Source organism: Acartia tonsa, chromosome 2, assembly GCF_053477335.1.
Source record: "Acartia tonsa isolate MP-2025a chromosome 2, ASM5347733v1, whole genome shotgun sequence".
Lineage (NCBI taxonomy): Eukaryota > Metazoa > Arthropoda > Copepoda > Calanoida > Acartiidae > Acartia > Acartia tonsa.
The window spans coordinates 17451938-17472991 of NC_137261.1; the positions used below are offsets into that span (position 1 = coordinate 17451938).

At 35.2% G+C, this 21054-nt stretch overlaps 3 protein-coding genes across 4 annotated transcripts in view; all 3 read right to left on the minus strand.

The window, feature by feature from the left end:
- Positions 1 to 949, minus strand: part of mRpS9 (mitochondrial ribosomal protein S9) — a 27843-nt gene extending 26894 nt beyond the window's left edge. The window contains exon 1 of the mRNA XM_080147769.1: positions 915 to 949. The gene's annotated coding sequence lies outside the window, so the exon portion shown is untranslated. The remainder of the gene's footprint in view (positions 1 to 914) is intronic.
- APC4 (anaphase-promoting complex subunit 4) overlaps positions 1 to 7594 on the minus strand; it is a 22944-nt gene extending 15350 nt beyond the window's left edge. The window contains exons 1-13 of the mRNA XM_080147699.1: positions 7442 to 7594; positions 6817 to 7103; positions 6263 to 6396; positions 5775 to 5870; positions 5038 to 5145; positions 4635 to 4757; positions 4253 to 4323; positions 3919 to 4018; positions 3485 to 3627; positions 2761 to 2837; positions 2359 to 2427; positions 1779 to 1885; positions 1453 to 1547 (exon numbers count right to left, since the gene is read on the minus strand). Of these exons, the coding sequence (XP_080003825.1) occupies positions 1453 to 1547; positions 1779 to 1885; positions 2359 to 2427; positions 2761 to 2837; positions 3485 to 3627; positions 3919 to 4018; positions 4253 to 4323; positions 4635 to 4757; positions 5038 to 5145; positions 5775 to 5870; positions 6263 to 6396; positions 6817 to 7103; positions 7442 to 7541 (1510 nt within the window). The 5' untranslated portion in view covers positions 7542 to 7594. The remainder of the gene's footprint in view (positions 1 to 1452; positions 1548 to 1778; positions 1886 to 2358; positions 2428 to 2760; positions 2838 to 3484; positions 3628 to 3918; positions 4019 to 4252; positions 4324 to 4634; positions 4758 to 5037; positions 5146 to 5774; positions 5871 to 6262; positions 6397 to 6816; positions 7104 to 7441) is intronic.
- On the minus strand, positions 7569 to 20814 carry LOC145305853 (nitric oxide-associated protein 1). Of its 2 annotated transcripts, XM_080147680.1 has the most exons (20): positions 20594 to 20814; positions 20135 to 20368; positions 19410 to 19510; positions 18877 to 18960; positions 18418 to 18716; positions 17937 to 18020; positions 17044 to 17218; positions 16444 to 16567; positions 16198 to 16247; positions 14440 to 14554; positions 13914 to 14078; positions 12759 to 12831; positions 12371 to 12432; positions 11954 to 12039; positions 11650 to 11726; positions 10919 to 11011; positions 10244 to 10337; positions 9399 to 9550; positions 8874 to 9059; positions 7569 to 8248 (listed from the first exon to the last, which is right to left on the minus strand). In XM_080147680.1, exons 2-20 carry the CDS (start codon positions 20297 to 20299, stop codon positions 7947 to 7949), a joined length of 2487 nt encoding a protein of 828 aa, XP_080003806.1. In that variant the 5' UTR covers positions 20300 to 20368; positions 20594 to 20814; the 3' UTR covers positions 7569 to 7946. The 2 variants fall into 2 exon arrangements, with proteins under 2 accessions (XP_080003806.1, XP_080003813.1); XM_080147687.1 differs by lacking the exons at positions 19410 to 19510; positions 20135 to 20368; positions 20594 to 20814 and adding an exon at positions 19298 to 19320.
- Between the last annotated feature and the right edge of the window lie 240 nt (positions 20815 to 21054).

The window sequence follows — 21054 nt, forward strand, 5'->3', positions numbered from 1 at the left end:
ATTATCAAATTATTTTTCTTCTCCTCTCTGTCTCTTAATTCTTGAAAGACATTTTTTTCAACATTAGATTTTAACTGTTCTTGTTTGTTATCATTCTCGTTACAGCGTGTTTCTAGTTTGCTTACTCTAGTATTTGTATCATCTTTGTCTTTTTGTAGCTGGCTAATATCATTTTTTATATCTTGGATATCCTTGAACATGGCAGCTACCTTATTTGATAGGAGTTCACTAGCCACACTACATGCTTCGCAACACCAATTAATGGAGAAACCTTGTCTATTTTCCTTGACAAGATATTTGTAAAGCTCTGATGCAATTTTGGAACAATCAGTATGGGTCCATCTTTGGCATACATGGCACATGACACATGCTTGCGTTTTGGTGATTTTATTTGTGCAGACTAAGCAGGGTGGGCTTTTGGCAAAGTCCTGTACTCATCTTGACAGCAATTTTTTTGGTATCTTATTTGTTTTTTTTGGTATCTTTTCTTTAGTATTTTATTTGTTATATTTTTTGTGTCTTTACTTTAGTATCTTTTTTGGTATTTTTTTTGGTATTTTTTTTGGTATTTTTTTTTGGTTTTTTTTTGGTATTTTTTTAGTATTTTTTTGGTATTTTTTTGGTTTTTTTTTTTGGGGTTTCTTACTTTTGGTATCTTTTTTTTTTTGGTATCTTTTTGGTAACTGTTTGGTATCTTTTTGGTATCTTTTTGGTATCTTTTTGGTATCTTTTTGGTATCTTTTGTGGTATTTATTCTTGGTATATTTTTGTTATTGAGTCACTCGACACAGCTAGTTTTGCTTTATACACTTCAACAAGCAAACTTCACAACTCCCAACTGTTTCTCCAAATCTCAATCATTTCTCGACATTTTTTCCGGCAGCCGCCGGGGAAGACATTTTTATATGAAAAACCTCTTGTAGAAGTGAATCAAGCGATATTAGCTTGGTCGTTTAGACAAAGAAAAGTAAATTGATTTACATGTTTATGATGATAAACAAAGTAACTCCTTTTCAAAATTTAAATTAGTGGTTGAAAAGTTGGAACACTATGATTTTGCAACCAACTAATAAACTCAATGAAAGTACCCTAAGTTTTTGACTTAGCAAATAAGATACCTATCGTAGTTTTAAAACGCTTGTAATTTACAACCAATAATATTGTTTGTAATTTACGGATTGACTGGCGGACAGACGGACAAAGTGAATTATAGAGTAGCTTCGCTACAAAAAAAAACTTACCGAGTAGTTGGTTCCAGATTATATATTGTTTGCGAGGTCAGGTGCCTGTTTTCTGACCGACGGACGTACGGACATACAGACAAAGTGAATTATAAAAACTTACTGAGTAGTTGGTTTCAGATATTGATTGTGAGGTAAGGTGCCTGTTTTCTGACTTACGGATGGACGGACGACATACAGACTGAAAGTGAATTATGAAGTAAAAACTTACTGAGTAGTTGGTTCCAGATATTGTTTGTGAGGTCAGGTGCCTGTTTTAGATCTTCATCCTTCAGGTACTGTCCAACTTTCTCCAGATACACAGGGCTACATCAAATAAAAATTATAAAGTGAGTATAAAATAAATAAAAAATACATTTACTGCGGTTTCGTGATTTTCTTGGAGTTTTTGCAAATACATACTCTCTCTCTCTTTTTAAAATGTTATGAGAACTGAATATCTGCACAATAACTCACAATATTTGTTCGTCGATTTTATGACTTTTTGTGCTTCGCTGCTTATGGATGTTACCATCTTTTGAAAACAATTACACCTACCTGTCCCCAGAAGCATTTGTATTATCCAATCTCTTGATAAACTCTGCAATAAACAAGACATCGTGCTGCGACATTCGCTTCAGTTCTTCAGGAATCTCACGTCCGTCCTAGTAATGTGAATATATTATTACTTTGATGTTGCACTATATTTTCAAGTACTCTAATAAAGGACATTGTAGCTGGCAATAACGACCCCCCCCCCCATTCATCCCCTTTAAACTATCTTCTTACCTCCTTGTTCCTACTGGATGAACGAAATGACCAATAAATAAGTTTCATGTTAGCTAGCTATATTGACGACTATTTTTACCCTGTCAATATATCCACGTATGTCATATAACATTTGTCATAGAATTGGAATAAACCTTATGAACACTTTTATTATATTTATCTATCTCGCGACTTTCTGTCCGTCTGTCAGTAATGTTGTGAAACAAAAAGGATAATACTTGTCTGATATAAAATATTATATAAGATCGTCTTTTACCTTTTTTTTAGTGAATATTCCCTTGCCCAATAAGGCCTATAAGTCAACTTTTCCATAACTAACTATGCCTGTCCATCTGCTTGCTATGTTTACCTTTCTTAATATCTCTGTGTTAAGCCACCGGAAGAAAAGCTTGAAATTCTTTCTAGATTCGTCAATAACCTAATAATAGATATATTATTAAAGAAAGCAAAAGGTTACCTACCTACCTAATTAAGAATCACAAATAAATTTTTTTATGAAATTTACTAATTCTGGCCCCATTGAATTTGAAATTAGATTAAAAACAGAAAAGATATGAAAAAAAGCATACAGAGAGACATACAGACACCTATTTTTATCAGCCTATGATATGCCGAGAATTAAATGCGGATAAACACGTCTCACAGGCATACAAATTATTTGGGGGCCACTATTTAAAGATGTTAGGGATCATACAAGAACGCATATTTTTCTTATTTGTGGAAGATTAAAACAATCTTAGCAAACTTTCACCTGCTGTAACTCGACAGTTTTTGACCACATGAGTCCTGAGGCTTGGATGGCATTCAAAACAACCTCTTCATCCACTCCTTAAAAAGTAAACATTTTGACCACATGAGTCCTGAGGCTTGTATGGTATTCAAAACAACCTCTTCATCTACTCCTTAAGAAATAAATATTTTGACCACATGATTCCTGAGGCTTGGATGGCATTCAAAACAACCTCTTCATCTACTCCTTAAAAAAATCAATATTTTCTTAACTTTATAGTAATCATCTATTATAGGTAGGTAATCTATAAAACAAACAAGAACGATGTCTGTCTGAAGCTTAATATCTCAGTAACCACTGAACCGATTGGGCTCTACTCTTCAGGGAATATACCTACTGATTCTGTGATGGTTTAAGCTATTTTCTTGGGGGGTAGGATAAACCTAACCTCTCCCCCTTCTCTTAATTGCTCCTAAAGGCCTCTAGGGGGCGTAGCCGCAACTAGTATTATATAAAGTACAAGGATGTCTGCTATATTACCTAGACTTTATATACATGTAATCTCGCAAATCAAATTTAAAGGAATATTATACCTACTTCTACTTAAAGCTATTTTCCAGGAAGGTGCGACAACCCCTCCCATCTATAAAAAAAATTACCCCTTCCAAAATTGGTAATACAATTTGACATTAAAGTAGGTAAACTTTTTGAAAATAAATAAAATATCTATTTTGATACAACATACCTATGACAGAGTATCTGTGGCTGGCTCTAGCGAGTCCCAGAAGTTCACCTAGTTGGAAATGTAAACTTTGACACACAGGATGAAGATATCTGATCACCAGCCGTTGAATATTGGAGTAGCTCAGCTCTATAGATTCTCTCATCCTTCACACAAAAATAATTTTCAAATCAGGGATCTAAAGGGATAAGTTAGTGGCCGATAAATTGATGTACACCCTCAATGATGATAAACAGAATTACCCCTTCTGTAGATTACAATGAATGGTTGAAACTTAATAAACCAACCAAAGAAAATTTACTAAAAGTCTCCAAAGTTGATAGGCCAAAAAATAAGAAAACGTTATACTATAAAACTTTGCGGACTAGTGTAATAAACAGCCCAATGTCCCCTCCCTTAGGTACTGACTTAAAATAATTGCTTTAATTTTTTTTTACCTTTTTAATCCTTTATCAGTCAGTTCATTAAGGAACATTTCCAACTGTGGAGTAAAAGTTCCAAATAACAGAAGTTCCATCAAATCTGCGGCCACAGTTCCTATATTAAAAAATAAATAAAACCTCTTAATGATGATACACAAAATTAACCCTTCTGCACATTACAATTAGTAGTTGAAACGTTTAAACACTCAATTTAATGAACCAACTAATCAAATTAGTAAGTTGTTAAGCCAACGAAACGGAAAACGTAATTATAAAACTTTGGAACTAGTGTGACTAACAGCCCAATGTCCCCTCCCTCCATGGAATAATCAATGATACAACATTTTACCTGGAGGGTTTGGTTTGGCATAGCTGGCTAGTTTTGTATCCATTTCCAGGAGAATATTTTCCCAACTTTCCCTAAGAAAACAAAATATATTACCTAATTGGACATTAAGCAATTAATTAGGAATAAGTCAATGTTATAATCAAGAAACTTTAGTCTCAAAATTTTTTTTACTTAAAATTCTAAAAAATAGGTAGGAGGTATGGTTTAAGTAAAAAATCGTTTGAGAGTTTCTTTACAACTAAAACAAACGAAACTTAGTACAATAAAAGAGTAAAACCCTAATCTTTGACTTACCCAATACGTTTGATAGTATCCTCCATGTAATGAATAGTTCCTTGGATTATGTTGAATTTAGTTGCAAGTAAACAAAGTTCTGACTTACCTAATGCGTTTGATAGTATCCTCCATGTAATGAATAGTTCCTTGGATTATGTTGAATTTAGTGGCCAGAACACAGAGTTCTGACTGGCAGGTTGCTATGATTGGACTTTCCAACGACACTAGCCTGCAAAATTATGTTCATTATTAGTTAGAGATTGAAAGGGATAAGACAATGGCCTATAAATTGATGTAAATCCCCAATGATGATACACACAATTACCCCTTCTGTAGATTACAATTTACAATTATTGGTTGAAACGTTTGCACACTCAAGTTAATGTACCAACCAATCAAGTTTAAATACTTTTCTTCTCTTTTCAAAACATTATAGCGCTCCTAGATGCTTCGGGTGCAGCCGCTTGTATCATATAATATAATAAATGAAAATTTTAATCAAACTGCACCTGTAAGAATCTTGTTGTTTGACAATACAATTGAAGGTTTTTAAATCTGAGGCAACCACTGCGTTCACTATTTCACAAGGAGCACCAAATAAATCAGCCACTGATAACCTAGACAATGGACCTCCTTTATTGGTCAGTTCGTCCATTCAGTATAAGGGTAGGGAATAAGGAAAAGGGGGTAGGTGGAGTTATCGTTAATATAGCCAGCTGCAAGTATCACTTTATTAAGAGTAAATGGAAATCTGGTACAACATCCAAGTAATAATAAACCCATTGATAACTTTGAAATAATTCAGAACTTAATACACAAATGGATTACAGATTGCCATTCCTGATTAAATAATCCTTATATTTAAGTAACAGGATCTGTGTTTGCATCTGTCTTACTGTACTGAAGGATCTCGCTAACCGCTGAACCGATATGGTTCTCCTTTACAATGTAGATTTTCATAAATCCTAGGAAGGATTCTGGAGGAGTTTACCACTACTATCCCAAGATAAATTGCCCTCCAAAAGAAATACCCAAAAAAGTGCCACCAGGCAGCGCCACCGTATGACATAGGTCCTGGGACGTTTTATAACTATTTTGGGGGAGAGCACCACTACCCTCAAAAGAAAAAAACTAGATTATTAAAACTGAAATTAAACTATAACTTTTAGAAATTAAAATAAAAAATTCAACCCCCTCCACAACAAATGCCTCAAGAGGCTTCTATGGGCGTAAAAAAAATGATTACCTTGCACACATAAGAAACCCAGAGATGAGTAGATAGATAGAACCGGTTTGTGTACCAACTAATAATATACTTGGGGGGCCACTATCATCTAACTTCCTACAAGAATATAAAAATTGTTTGATTTGGATTACTTTAAAAAGCGAAATTTTTCTATAAGGTACAATTTTATAAGCAAAGCATCTCTATAATCAAGTCCTTAAAATGCAAGTATGACCTTAAACAATATTTTGTATTTAAACAGTTTTGCAACAAATTTACTCACAATTTAGCTTAGACTACCTAATACATTTTTAATCTGCTTAGTCAGTTTTGTCACATTACGAAGTAATAATATTTGTTTGTCCTAACATTTCAGAGCTTCGCTTTTAAGGATGTTGTCATCCTTGTTTATATATCTTGTATTCTTTACTGCCATTTTAAAAGAAAGAAAAAGTGTATAGGCCAATGGGCCTTAAATTGATTTTTGAAGTTTTCTAAAAGTCTCCTACCTACAATCCTGCAGTTCCTCTTCATTAGAATCATTATAGCTGTAGATCATATCCAGACTAGGTAACTTTGTCATCAGGTCCCAGCTATTCTCTGTCAAGGGACTGTACAAGTCGTCTCCCCGGTTTACAAAGCTCTAAATTATAGATTAACACTTTGATCTGTTGCATTTTTAGTACAACAGATATGAAACTTGGCAAAATTGATTATAATGGAAATTGCATGGATCTAAAGGGATAAGACATTGAAAGTTAAATTGATGTTAAGTACAAAGAAGTTGCAGAAAATTACCCCTTCTGTAGTTAAATTGATGTTAAGTACAAAGAAGTTGCAGAAAATTACCCCTTCTGTAAATTAAAAATAATGATTTAAACGTTTGGGGAAACCAAACTTAATAAACCAACAAATAAAAATTTCCAAAGTCTCAAAAATTGTAAAGCCAAGGAATAAGAACTCGTTATTTGTGGACTAGTGTAATAACAGTCCAATGATCCCCTCCTCCCAGCAAAAAGGGGGCTAAAAGTCCGTTTGTTATGTAAATAAAATGGCTTCAAACCTGTGGAACATTTTGCCAAGAAATCCAGGTAATCTTGGAGTCTAAATTTTCCACGTGTATAGAATCTTTAGATTCAATATGGCGGATGCTCAGAAGGCCTGTTGTGTACCCCGCTGCCAGTAGTTTGCCATCTGGCCGCCAACACAGCGCACTTACACCAGCGCCTGATCTCTCATTGGCTGGGCCAGTTGCGGCATCCTTGTGTGATACTGTGTCCTCATTGGCTGATGCCACCCAGACACGATTCCATTGTAGGCGGTATAGGCAAAGGTCGCCATTATCAAAAGCTAAAACGAAAACATGAAATTATTACTCATAGACAAAACAAAAAGTTATTATGAAACAGGACATAATGTAATACAACATCAAAATTTTCAGAGATCTAAAGGGGTAAGCCAATGGCTGATAGATTGATGTATATCCCCAATGATGATACACAAAATCAACCCTTCTGTAGATTACAATTAGTGGTTGAAATGTTTGGACACTCAACTAAATGTACCAACTGTTCAAAATTCACCCAACGTTGTTAAACTAAAGAATAAGAAAAAAGTTATTATAATACTTGGTACTATTGTAATAAACAGCCCAACGTCCCATCCCTGCCTGGTATCTATTTCCTAACCTGTTGCTAAAATATCCATTTTAGGAGACCAGAGGAGTAGTGAGACCTCTTGACTGATCTGTCTCTCGTCCATTTGTCTCATCACAAGATTTTGTGACATTTTTCAAGGATTTTTTACTATATCCTCTCTGAAAATTTAGAAAAGTTGAAACAAATAACTTCAGGTACATATATATAAGTCAAAATTTTCCAGTGTGGCTTTTAAGCCGATTAATATCCGCTGGATTAGAACCGGTTCTCACATCCATACAGATAAATCATGTATAGCATCGTATTAGTTACAAAAATTTTCATAAAATTAATACCTGTTTTGTAAGCCCGGGCCTTCGGCATCTCAGGGTTAACAAAACTAGTTATATTCTTATTATTTTTCTTTTTAATATCCGTGGAAAGTTGTCTATAATACGATGCGATAAATAACTATAAGTGGTTTTTCAGTTTTTGATTATAAACATTATTTTCAATGGCCAAAAAAAAGGAGGAAAGCTTTTTTGTCAATCACTCATTAATTATGATTTAAAATAATATCTTGTAGATAAAGTTTATCATTTCTATAAGTCGGAGAACCTAGAATACGTTTTCCCTTTAGCTGAACAGAATAGGGAAGAAACGGATCCCGCACCGAGATCCCCTTGCCTCCAGGAGTATAGGCCAGGAAGGTGGACTGTTCGCTGCGCTTAGCTGTGACCATGACCCAGCCGGCACTACTCAGAACTATATCCTTACATCCAATATTGAACAGTTTTCCTTTGGTTGTTATTTCTTTGCCCAGTAGCTTAGGAAATTCTCTCATTCTGTCCACAGTTCCTACAAAAAAATTAGGATGTAAAGAGCAATTGAAACATCCAATAATGGTTTTATTATTACTTGGATCTTACACTAGATTTTCGTGTATTCTACTAAAGTGAATTTTGTAGCTGGCTAAATTACCGATCCCTCCCTCCCTTCCCTTTTTACCTCATCCTCTCCCCTCCTATTGGATGAATAACCAGACAAATAAGTAATATTGTCCATGTTAGCAATATAAATTGACGAAAAATTTTCCCCTGTCATAATATCCACAAATATTATATATCCATTGTATCTACCCTATCAATATCTATAATACTAAGTGGAACGATGTCTGTCTGTCTGTCCAAAGCTTAAGATTTCAGTAACCACTGAACCAATTGGGCTCTACTCTTTAGGAAACATACCTACTGGTCCTGTGATGGTTTTAAGCTATTTCCTTTGGGGGTGGGACACCCCCCAAAAGAAAACATTGAAAAAAAAATTTTTAAAACTAAAATTTAAAATAAGGGAGGTCGACTACACCTCCCTCTCACCCAAATTTATTTTTGCTTTTTCTTTTTAAAACTAACCTAAAAATATTGGATTGATCAAACGTAATTCATTATCGCTTGGGGCAAAGCCCCTAGAGGATCGATCATACCTGAAGGAACCTGTGTTATCTTCCATGCCAGAGGATTTGCCAGGAACTGCTCAACACCCTGGGTCTCCATGACACAGATGGGCAGCTTGGCCGAGCAGAAGACAGTGAGGTGGATTGGCTCCAGCGGATGCTTTACGATGCCCATAAATTTGACCCCAGATATGTAGTCTAGTCGTGCCAGACCACCTACAAAAAGATTTGATGATATCCATATAATAAAGTAACAGGATCTGTGTGTGTTTCTGTCTGTGTGTACCGTAGGATCTCGCTAACCACTCAACCGATAATGTAGCTTCTTATTACTGGAATGTTTATAACTATTTTGTGGGAAGATACCCCACCACCCTCCCAAAAGAAATCACCCCTATAAATTTTTTAAAAGATACAATTGTAAGTGGAGGGTCGACTTCACCCTCTCCCCAGGCCCTCAAAGGCCCCATGAGGCCTCTAGGGGCGTAACAACTAGTATAATGAAAATAAAAAACCCTTAGTTAACCTAAAAATAGTAAAGCACTGTCCACCTACCTAATAATAATGAATGTCCTTGTTTGAGTAGAAATGTTCTTGGAATAAGGGGAGACACAGGTAGAGTCTTATCAATCTCCTCAGCGGTTAGTGTGTTGATTATTTGATCATGGGATACGGTGCCTGGCGTGTCATAGCACCATTTTCCTTGCCTAAACAATGAAAATGAGTTTAATTAGTTTTGCAAAAAATTTTATCTCAAATCTCTTAAAAATCGGCTTTACGTCGACCCTTTTTAAATGCTACAAGTCCCAATTAGCTTAATAAATATTTTTTAAGCAGACCAAATTGTAAGGGATCTTTCAGAAAAAGAAAAAAAAGCTAAGTTGGTCTCAAAAAAGGATATATTATTACTTGGATCTTCAACAGATTTCCAATGTTATCTAACAAAGTGAAACACGCAGCGGACTAAGATAAAGCAATCCCCTCTTCCAACCCGTTTACGCCATCCCCTCCTACTGTATGAACGAACTTACCAATTAAATGAGTTCCATTTTAGCAAGCTAAATTTTTCATAATATTTACGTATATTCTAAATCCATTGTCTCAAAGGTTAAATAAAATTGGGGGGGGGGGGGGGGGGGGGGGGTAATGCAACCATCTCGTAATCAATGTAAAAATGACACATAGAATTCGAATTTCGATCTGAAATTTTGCATGAGTATAATCCTTGGTAGGTCTATTTTCCCTAAATCGAATTCTAAGTGCTATTTATACATTGATTACGAGATGCATGGTTGCATTAACCCCCCCCCCCCCCTCCCCTTCTTAACTGACACCTGATAAAGCTTTTGCCTGTCTTCCTATAGATTAATAATCTAAGCAAAAATAGAAGGTTAACCTACTTAAAATATTGACTGTCAGGATCCAAAACTTCTGGAACATCTTTTTTCTTTTCAACTTCCATTGCTGGTAAATAAGTGCTTTCTGGTTGCCTTTCTAAAAAATAAAATCACATGTTAATATAGCAGCTTCTCTACAATTACATTAATATTATTATCCATATTTGTCTGTAGGTATGTCAATAAAGATCGCGTAAAAGACTGTACTTAACGTTCCAAAATGATAAGGTATTGATCATAGGCAAGTTTTTGAATATTTCAGAGTAAGGGGGGTTACGTGGATTTCCCTTGGATATAAAAAAACAAAACAAAATTTTTGTAACAAAAAAAAATAACCCAACCTTCCCTTCCTCTCCCAGTTCCCTTTTCTTAAAAACCCACTGGTGAATAAAAATTTTTAAAAAATATTCTTTATTTATCGCATCATAATATAGACAGCTAACAGCTTTCCGCGGATATTATAATCAGAAAATATATGATTAAAACCAATTTTATTAGCTCTTAGTAGCCGAAAGCGCTGGCTAAGAAAACGGTTATTGATTTTATGATTTTTAATTTTATTATTCGTGGAAAATTGTCTTTAATACGATAATAGACATGGTTTTTTAGTATTGCTGGAAACCAGTTCTTAACAACCGGATGTTAATCGAAGCAATACTGGAAAATGATTTATATTACCTTTTAATGCATTTTTAAGAGTATGTACTACTGAAAAATGTGCAGGAATCGCATATTCTATCTTCTTGAACTTTTGTAATTTTTCCAACCGCTCTGAAATAAAATTTATTAGGTTTAATTCATAAAAATATATATATGAACATAGACGTCCAAGGGGGGGGGGGGGGTTAATGGGGTGATTACCCCCCCCTAAATAAAAAAAATGCCTCTATGAAATAAAGATTACCCCCCCCCAAAATGAGCTTGGGGGTGCCATTTTTATTTTCAAAATTTTACCCCCCCCCCCCAAACAAAAAAGCTTGGACGCCCCTGTATATGAAATATATCTTTCATTAGGGTAAATATTTAAAGGTTCGAAAAAGGGACGTCCAAGCTTTTTATTTTCAAATGTCTGAGATAGATATCTACTTGATTTTTTTAGAAGCTGTGATTCAACAAATTAATTCCATTTGAAATTGCTGAAAATTTTGATACTAAGTGGAGTATTGTTGGCGTAAAACTTGTTTTGTGGTATAACTGAAGGGAAGTGGATATGGACGGAAGGGGGGGGGGGGGTGGAAGGAACTAGGTCCGTGGGGAAATTGTCACTTAAATTTTTTTGTCATAATCCCGTTCCAATGTCATTAGATTTTCAAAATTTTTCAGGGGAGAATATCATGTGAAGTCAAAGTTTGAATGGGCGAAACAGCTTTTTACCCCCACTCTTGGACGTCTATGATCTTTCAACTTACCTCTTTCTTCAGCATTAAAAGCAGATTTAAACTGTCTCAATCTCTTTGCCCTGTCGTTAATAAAATGTGGTTCCGGCCTGGAGAAATGGATATATTATACGTGGATATATTGACACGAAAAAATTTGTCGTCAATTTAGATTGCTAACATAGACCTCATTTATTGGTAAGTTCGTTCATCCAGTTGGAGGGGATGGGGTAAAGTGGGTGTATGAGCATATGGTTATTTTTGCCATCTGCGAGTATAAGTTTATTAGAGTACATGAAAATCTTGTGCAACATCCAAGTAATAATGTATCCATTGCCTGGAGATTGGAAATTTGAGAAGGTTGAGTGTTGTACCAGGTACCGGACTTGTCATGGCCCGCGAGACTATATCAATTGCCCGGATCTGTATCATGGCTTTATTTTATTTGTTTCAACTTTCATCTTAATCCTATGTAAAAGTATGTCTGTCTGTACTCAAGAATCTCTGTAACCTTTGAACCGATATGGTTCTTCTTTACAGTGTAGTTTCTATTAGGTCCTGGGAAGGTTTATTGCTATTTTTAGGGAGGTACCAACAACCTCCCAGGGGAAATCGCCCATAGAAAAAAGTGACCCCTCCCAAAAAAAAACAAGCAATAACAACTAAATAAGTACCTACACTTTTGTCTGGAAACAAGAACAAAGGAAAGAAGCACTACTGAAAAAATCAAAACAAATAAAACTTAAAGCCTTTCCTTACAAAGATCTGAGCTAATTAAAGAATTAAAGATGGAGGATTTCCCAACATTAGTACAACCTAAACATTACATCATTAGTTATAATTTCTTAGTTGCTAGGGAGGGATAAGACATTTTGCTATTTATTACAGAGTCCCCAACGTTTTATAATAGGTTTTCTTATTCGTTGGCTAAACAATTTTGGGGACTTTTATTGAATAATGATTGATCAGTTCATTAAGTTGAATGTCCTAACAGTTCATTTCACCACGAATTGTAATCTCAAGAAGGGGTAATATTGTGTATCATAGGGGATATTCATCAATTTTTCAGCCCTTGTCTTATCCCTTTTGATCCCTGGTATAACCTGTAACTTTAAAATTGAATTTGTAAAAAACTATTTTACCTACAATATAAATATCTCCTGGTAAAGATTGGTTATTCCATCTCCAATAACGAAATATTTTATCGATCAGAACCTAAATATAACAATGATTAAACAAGGATGACATTTTAAGGACTTGATTATAGAGTTGCTTCGCTTTTAATATTGTATCTTATTGTAATAGACATCAGTAATCCAAAACTCAGATCAATCGGATGATTATATCTCATAAAAATTGTTGTTAAAAAAATCAACATGTTGAAAATGGACGTAAGGACATTCTGGTAATGAATATAAAGTTGCTACGCTTTCTAAATCGTACCTAACTACAACAGGAATCACCATGTAGAAATCGAAAAGACAATTCCAACATGCCTAAATTAACGAAAAAGGCTATCCGTCTCGGACGGACGAACCGACCCTATTTATAGAAAAGCTTCGCTTTTAAAAATCTTTCAAGTCAGGAATTAAAAATGGGTTAGGTATTCCTAGGTATTAAATATTTATAAATTCGGAATTTGCAAAACAATAGGCAGTCAAGTTATACAAAAAAAATAATTGCAAAATTTTTACACAATATAATAATGGGGGTTTAGGGAAACACTCCCCCCCCCCCCCCCCTCCATATCCCTATAGAAAGAAAGAAAGACCCACCTCAATATTATGTCCAGTGCGGGCACTAACACACATTAGCACTAACTAGGTACAGGAAACTCCCCCACCCCTTCCCTCCTATCCCTATAGAAAGAAAGACCCACCTCAATATTATGTCCAGTGCGGGCACTGACACACATAGCACTTACTAGGTAGGGGAAACACCCCCCCCCCCCCATATCCCTATAGAAAGAAAGAAAGACCCACCTCAATATTATGTCCAGTGCGGGCACTGACACACATAGCACTTACTAGGTAGGGGAAACACCCCCCCCCCCCCCATATCCCTATAGAAAGAAAGAAAGACCCACCTCAATATTATGTCCAGTGCGGGCACTGACACACATAGCACTTACTAGGTAGGGGAAACACCCCCCCCCCCCCCACCATATCCCTATAGAAAGAAAGAAAGACCAACCTCAATATTATGTCCAGTGCGGGCACTAACACACATAGCACTTACTAGGTAGGGGAAACATCCCCCCCCCCCCCATATCCCTATAGAAAGAAAGAAAGACCCACCTCAATATTATGTCCAGTGCGGGCACTAACACACATAGCACTTACTAGGTATGGGAAAACATTCCCCCCCTCCTCACTAGATTGACACTTAGACAAAAACTCGTCCTTCATGACTTGTGTGATATTCTTTATGTAGTTCTTCTGATCTGGAAGGATTAAATCCAACTGAAAAGAAATAAATCTGTGAAATAAAGTGCCACAAATGAAGGAAGATAATTTTTTTCATTAAAATATTTCTAAAGCTAAATTAAAGAATAAAGATTATCCCCCCCCCCCCTTTTTCTGTGAGATAAACATGATAAAATACTTGAAATGGACACTATGACAGGGGAAAAATTGTCGTCAATTAAGCCTTCTAAAATGGAGATCATGTATTGGTCAGTTCGTTCATCCAGTAAGAGGGAAGTAATGGGGTAAAGGAAATGGTTGGTGGGAATCAATATTTTAGCAAGCTGCACGCATTACTTTATAAGAGTACATGAAAATCTGGTGCAACATCCAAGTAAAAATCTTTCGATTGTCTTACCTTATTTCCAACAAGTAAAATTTTTTTGTTTTTCCCCAGGAGGTCTAGGACATTTGGCCACACGGAGCCTGGAAAATCTGTTAGATCCACAACTAAGATAATTAATGCTTCTTTATCCTAGTAGTAAGAGTTGTGAGTTTTATGTAATCCTATTGTATTAAGTAGGTACCTAGTAATTTTTTTGTCTGTAGCTTAAGATTTTTATAACTACTTAGGGAATTGTTTAGGGTTTCCACGATAGGAAAGGTTTAAATAGGTTCTTGGATGGTTTTAAGCTATTCTATTTTTAGATTTTAATATTGGGTTGGTTTCAGGGTTGTCGAATTGGGCACTTTTTTTGATATTGGGCGGCCCAATTGCCCAAAAGGGTTTTGGGCGCCCAAAAGTGGTTTTGGGCTCCCTTTTTGGGCAAATGTCGTAAAAAGGATATAAAATAGCCTAAAACCATACCTAAACTTATTATTAGAAATAAAATAGCCTAAAACCATCTCAGGACCTATAAAAGCTCCACTGGAAAGGAGAACCATATCGGTTCAGCAGTTAGTAAAATCCTTCTCTAGATACAAAAAAGCTTACCAATTTATATAGTTAACTAGCGGCTACGGCCCTAGGGGCCTCTATGTGCACTTGAGGAGGGGAGAGTCAAATTTGATAATCCAATTATTATACCTATTAGATTTGAAAAGAAAAAGTAAAAAAAAATTTGGGGGGGGGAGGGGGTTTCCTCCCCCCATTTTTATTTTTAGTTAAAACAATTTTTAAAAAGTTTTTGGGGGAGTGTAATTTTTTTTCTAGGGGCGATTTCTCTTAGGAGGGTGTTGGTACCCTCCCCCAAAATAGTTATAAACCTTCCCAGAACCTATGAGAAGCTACCCTGTTAAGGAGAACCCGATCGGTTCAGCGGTTAGCGAGATCCTTCGGTACAAACACACAGACACATAAACAAACAGACACACATCCTGTTACTTTAGTATAAGGACTAATGACTTCTCCCCTAGCCTCTAGGGGCTTTGCCCCAAGAGGTTTGATCAAACTAATTTTTCGTGTTTTAGATTGGGGGGGGGGGGGGTAGTCGACCCCACTATTTTAATTTTAGTTTAAAAAAGAATTTTTTTTTGGGGGGGGGGTTCATTTTTGGGGGGTAAGGGGTGTCCCACCCATCAAGAAAATAGTTATAAACCTTCACGGGACCTATGAGTTTAGCGAGATCCTTCGCTATAAACAGACAGACAGACAAACAGTCAAAGACATCGTTCTACTTTCACCCAAAAAATAGCCCCCCCTCCTCTTTTTAACCCCCTCCCCTTTTTTTCTCCCCCTAAAAGGGGGGTGCCCAAAACTGCCCAAAATGACCTTATATTGGGCGGCCCAAAACCGCCCGCCCAAAACTGCCCGCCCAAAAGCGCCCGCCCAAAATGACAACCCTGGTTGGTTTGAGATTATTTTTCTTTTTACAAATATGTAACTACAACGATATCGTCTAAAGGTAGGTAGCTAAGCAAATTTTTAAACAAGAAGACTCAAGGGCAAAACGTTTAAGTACTTACATATCATATGAAGAATGTAAAAGTGGGAGGGTAAAAATATCATTTTTAGAAACCTCAATACAGGCGAGTTGCCCATCAAAAAAACTCTCAAAGCACAATCTTGATATTGATTTTCATTTTTTTTTTGCTATGTCCTTTAATGTTGGTTTTGATTACCGTAGCAGAAATTAAAATTACTTTTAAATTTTAAAGCTAATATATTACATAAAATTCCTTAATATGTTCTATAGTTTTGGGATAATCTTCGGGGGCCACGTTAACCTAAATATATAGAAAATTAAACAAAAAAACTTGGTAGGTATTTATGTAGGTACCTAGAAATATAATAATAATTTTTTCTAATAGGGCATCAAAACTGACAAATCTCCGCTGGATTAGAACCAGTTCTCAGCATACAATTTATTACAGACAATTTTCCACGAATAATAAAATAAAATACTAAGCAAGTCAAGCGTACCTTTAAAGCTATATTGTATTCTTTAATAAAATAACATCTCTGGCACAAAGTTGCCATTAGTTCTTCTGTAGTAGATTTACTTTCAATAACTTCGCTTGGTAAATAACCTGGCATCTTTTCGTCCCTGTTAAAAATAAACTCATTAGTACATGTTTAGAAGCCATACCGATTAATATCCTCTTGATTGAACCGGTTCTCAGCCATACTGAAATATGTATAGCATAGTATTACAGACAATTTTCCACGAATATTAAAACATATGTCTATGATGCGATAAATAACTATTATAGTCTTTAAGGAGGAATTTACATTTATCGTCCATTGTCGCATCCCTTCATACATTAGTATTGGAATTAATGACGTATTGGCTACAGCTCTTTGCTTAGATCTTACGCCAGATTTTCATGTACTCTACTAAAGTGAAACCTGTAACTGGCTAAAACAAACATTACCCCCCCCCCCCAAAAAAAAAAACCCTTTAATTTCCTCCCACTGGATGAAAGAACTGACTAATAAGTATTTTTAATGTTTGCAACCTAAATTGACGGCAATTTTTCCCCTGTCATAATATCCACGTATATTCTATATTAATTTCCTTACTTGGCATTAAGTTCAGCTCCGCATCCCCCGCACGCAATGCCAGTGCTCTTCATCTCTGGATTAGGAGTTCCATACTTGAACAGATGGTCCTCACTGAACACTTTGCGGATTTCAGGATTAAGAAAATCATTGCCGATGACGTCGAAATCTGGAACTTTTTCGAGCTTGTTTTCTTCCTGTTTCATTATAAAAATATCCTACCTAATGGATATATTAATACTTGGATCTTACACCAGATTATCATGTACTTTAATAAATTGAAACTTGTATCTGGCTAAAAAATGACCTCCCCACTTTACCCCTTCTTCTCCCCTCCTACTGGACGAACGAACTGACCAATGAATGATGGCTATGTTAGGAACCTAAATTTACGACAATTTTCCTCCATCATAATTATATATATTCTACATCCATTCATATAATAAAGAAAATATTTTAATTTTACTAGGTAGGTAGGTATGTTGTCAGCTGTTTTCAGCCGTCTTATTTAGCAAGCAGCAATCAGCCAACCATTCATGCAAATTGGCCACCAAACCGTGAAAAAAAATTCACAAGTAGCACTAATGGTACTTTCCCACAAGTTGCTAGTTGCCGAATAATTACATACCCCATTGTTATGATATACATTGAAGATTTGTCGTCAATTTAGATTGCTAAAATGGACCTTATCAAATGGTCACTTCGTTCATCCAGTAGGAGGGGAGAGGATGGGGTAAAGAGGGTTAGTGGAAGGTATCGTTATTTTAGCCAGCTGCGAGTATCAATTTATTAGAGTACATGAAAATCTGGTGCTTTTTCAAGTAATAAAATATATATTACTACAAAAATTACCTAGTTCAATAATAAACTTAAATGAAGATGTTTTGCATAAAAGTTCAGTAGGTATGATATTCCCTGAAGATTATTAATTCTTCTCCTCTGTCTTCCTGTCCCTCTACCCCTTCTTCGAGTTTGAGGCTCAGATAATTCTTCACTTTCTACAACAACAAAAAATTAATAAGTTCTTTCCATTATGGCTCTGAATTAGATTTTTTTGCTAGATCATAACCGGATCCATATGATATCAAACTCACAATTTTCTATTTGTAGATAGATAAGTAATAGGAACTATACCAGGAATCTAAAGGGATAGGACAATAGCCAATAAATTTATGTACATCCGCAATGATGACTCAAAAATTACTACTCTTTAGATTACAATTAGTGGTTGAAACGTTTGGACACTTAACTTAATGAACCAACCAATCAAAGTTCAATAAAAGTCCCCAATTTGATAAGCCAACAAAGAAGATGAATGTAAAACTTACAGGACTAGTGAAATAAACAGCCCAATGTCCCCTGAATACAATAGAAGAACCTTGATAGAAAACAAACCTGTTTTTTCCGGCTGAGGAAGTTTAAGCAGAGGTTCTTGAATATTTTTATAAACACTATACGGATATTCCTTTCTTCTCACATCAACATTACTTTTGTCAAACAATTCTTCATAATCATATTTCTCAGTTGTTTCACTATCTTTAATTTCACTTTCTAAGTATGGTGATGTATGTGCTTCTATTATTTCATCCTCTATTGGATCATCCCTCTGAACAATGTTGGATCCACCGTACAAATATTCTAATGCCACTGGGATGGCCTCTTTGGTTGAGGCTAGATGTCTGTCTCGCAATTCTCTAAAACATTTTTATATTTAACAATTTTGGCCTCCTATGAATCATTTCATTATATCAAAAATCTTATTAATAGGATGATGTTTTAAATGGACTTACGGAGTTATGCCAAGTTTAAAAATACCCGGTTTTTTTCCAACCCTGGCAAGAATGTACAAATTACCTTTCCACAGCCATTTTTCTTGCATGAACTCGTTCCAGCCAGATTTTGCCTCGTTTTACTGTTTGAAATACATCCAACTCTGAACTGCGAATAGAGATAGTTAGAAATACTTTCATTATATACCTAATACAGGAATTTACAGAAAGGGAGAGGACATTAAGCTGTTCATTACACTAGTCCCTAAAGTTTTATTGAAAGTTTTCTTATTCGTTTGCTCAAAACTTTTGCGACTTTGATTGAAGTTTGATTGGTTTGTTTATTAAATTAAGTGTCCAAACGTTTCAACCAATTATAGTAATATAGCAGAAAGGGTATTTTGTCTATCATTTTTGGGTATGTGAATCAATTTATCGGCCATTGTCTTATCCCTTTGGATCCATGGGAATTTTAATACTTCTGTACTAATAAGAAATTAATATACCTATAAAGTAAATGTTCATAAACAGGATTAGTCATATTTTGTGTTTGAGACCAATGTTTATTACATACCATATTTCAATACTAATGTACAAATCAATAAGAAATAAATATACCTGTAAAGTAAATGTTCGTAAACAGGATTAGAACATTGGTCATACTTTGTATTAATCACAACCTCTTTCTTCTCTTTCTCCTTCTTTTCAACTTTATAACTCTAAAAATAAATGTATTAAGTATATATGTATAACCTTGACAACTACCTGGATCTAGTGTTGGGGACCTTTTTCGTCTGCTAGCAAATTGCTTTCTGCTATTTGTAGCCTCTTGGCTGTGTTAATATTTACGACGATATTGGCTAATATTCAAACTTCCAATGGAAAGTCGGCACATGTTCTACCTAATATAGTAGGGCAAACAGATATTTTATTTCTTCACCCTTTATTGTTTAACTCTAATACTCTAAACAAATGAAACTTAACTTAATTTTGAAGTGGTCATTTAGAGAAGCCAGCTCATCATGGGCTTGTTATGGAATGCGATACTCTTACACCCAAGGATATTAGGTTAACTAACATCCAATAGACAAAACCAACCCTTTTTATTGCACGACCTTTGACTGAAAGTCCTAACTGCCAGCATGGTAATGTGTTTTGTTTGTTTACTCACACTATTAGTGTCACGCTCCAGACATAGAAGCAGAAGGAACAATTTTTAACGTCTCTAGTATTGTATGAAATGTAAAAATGGCAAATTAAAGAAATATTTTAGATGACAGTTGTCCTGTAACTTAAGTGCTAGGTGTCATTTAAAAAAGTGTTTTAGACTTGCAAATCTTTACCTGGGTTTCCTTGACAGTTATGCCAGTAGCTGCCAGGGGACTGCTGTTGGCTGGATTATATTTTGTTCTTACTAAAACCGGTTTAAAGCAAGACGGCCTCAAGTCCAAGGCTCTTTTGAGATGGCTACCATACCCATACTTTGAAAGTTGCGCTAATGAATACATGTTTATTCTTGTTCAGTTTTGGATTCTTTGTTTAACTTTCTTTGTCTATCTTTACGCTCTGTATTGCATCTAAATCAAAAGAATGAATTTATTTTAAATTGGATCTTGCACTAGATTATCATGTACTCTAATAAAGTGAAACTTGTAACTGCCTAAAATAACACCATCCACCTTCTTTACCCCATACCTTACCTCCTACTAGACAAACGAACTTACCAATACAAGAATTAATTAAAGTTGGAAATCGATATCAATTATATATATATTATATAACAAGCGTAAACAAATTCTAACCTATTAGAACAAGCAGTGATTTGATCCCAATCTTTTTCCCACTTTTTCCTCCAATTAAAAGATCGGTTACAGATGACACAAATCTTGGTGGGAAGATTTTCTTTCTTAACTCCTCTTGGCATTATAATTAGGCATGTCTTAATACAAAAATTAATAAATGTTAGCCCTATTTATATTACAAATCTGAAAAAAATGTGTTTACAAAAATATAGGGATCTAAAGGGATAAGACAATGGCCAATAAATAGGTGTACTACATCCTAAAAATTAATCCTTAAATTTATCTAAATTACAATAAGTGGTTGAAATGTTTTGAACACTTAAAGAAATTAATGAATCAACCTATCAAAATCCAATTAAAGTCCCCAAGGTTGTTGAGCTAACAAAAAAGAAAACGTTATAACAGGGGTGTATATTCTGCACAAGATTTATTTTTTTCCCCTGCTACAATTTTTTTTATTT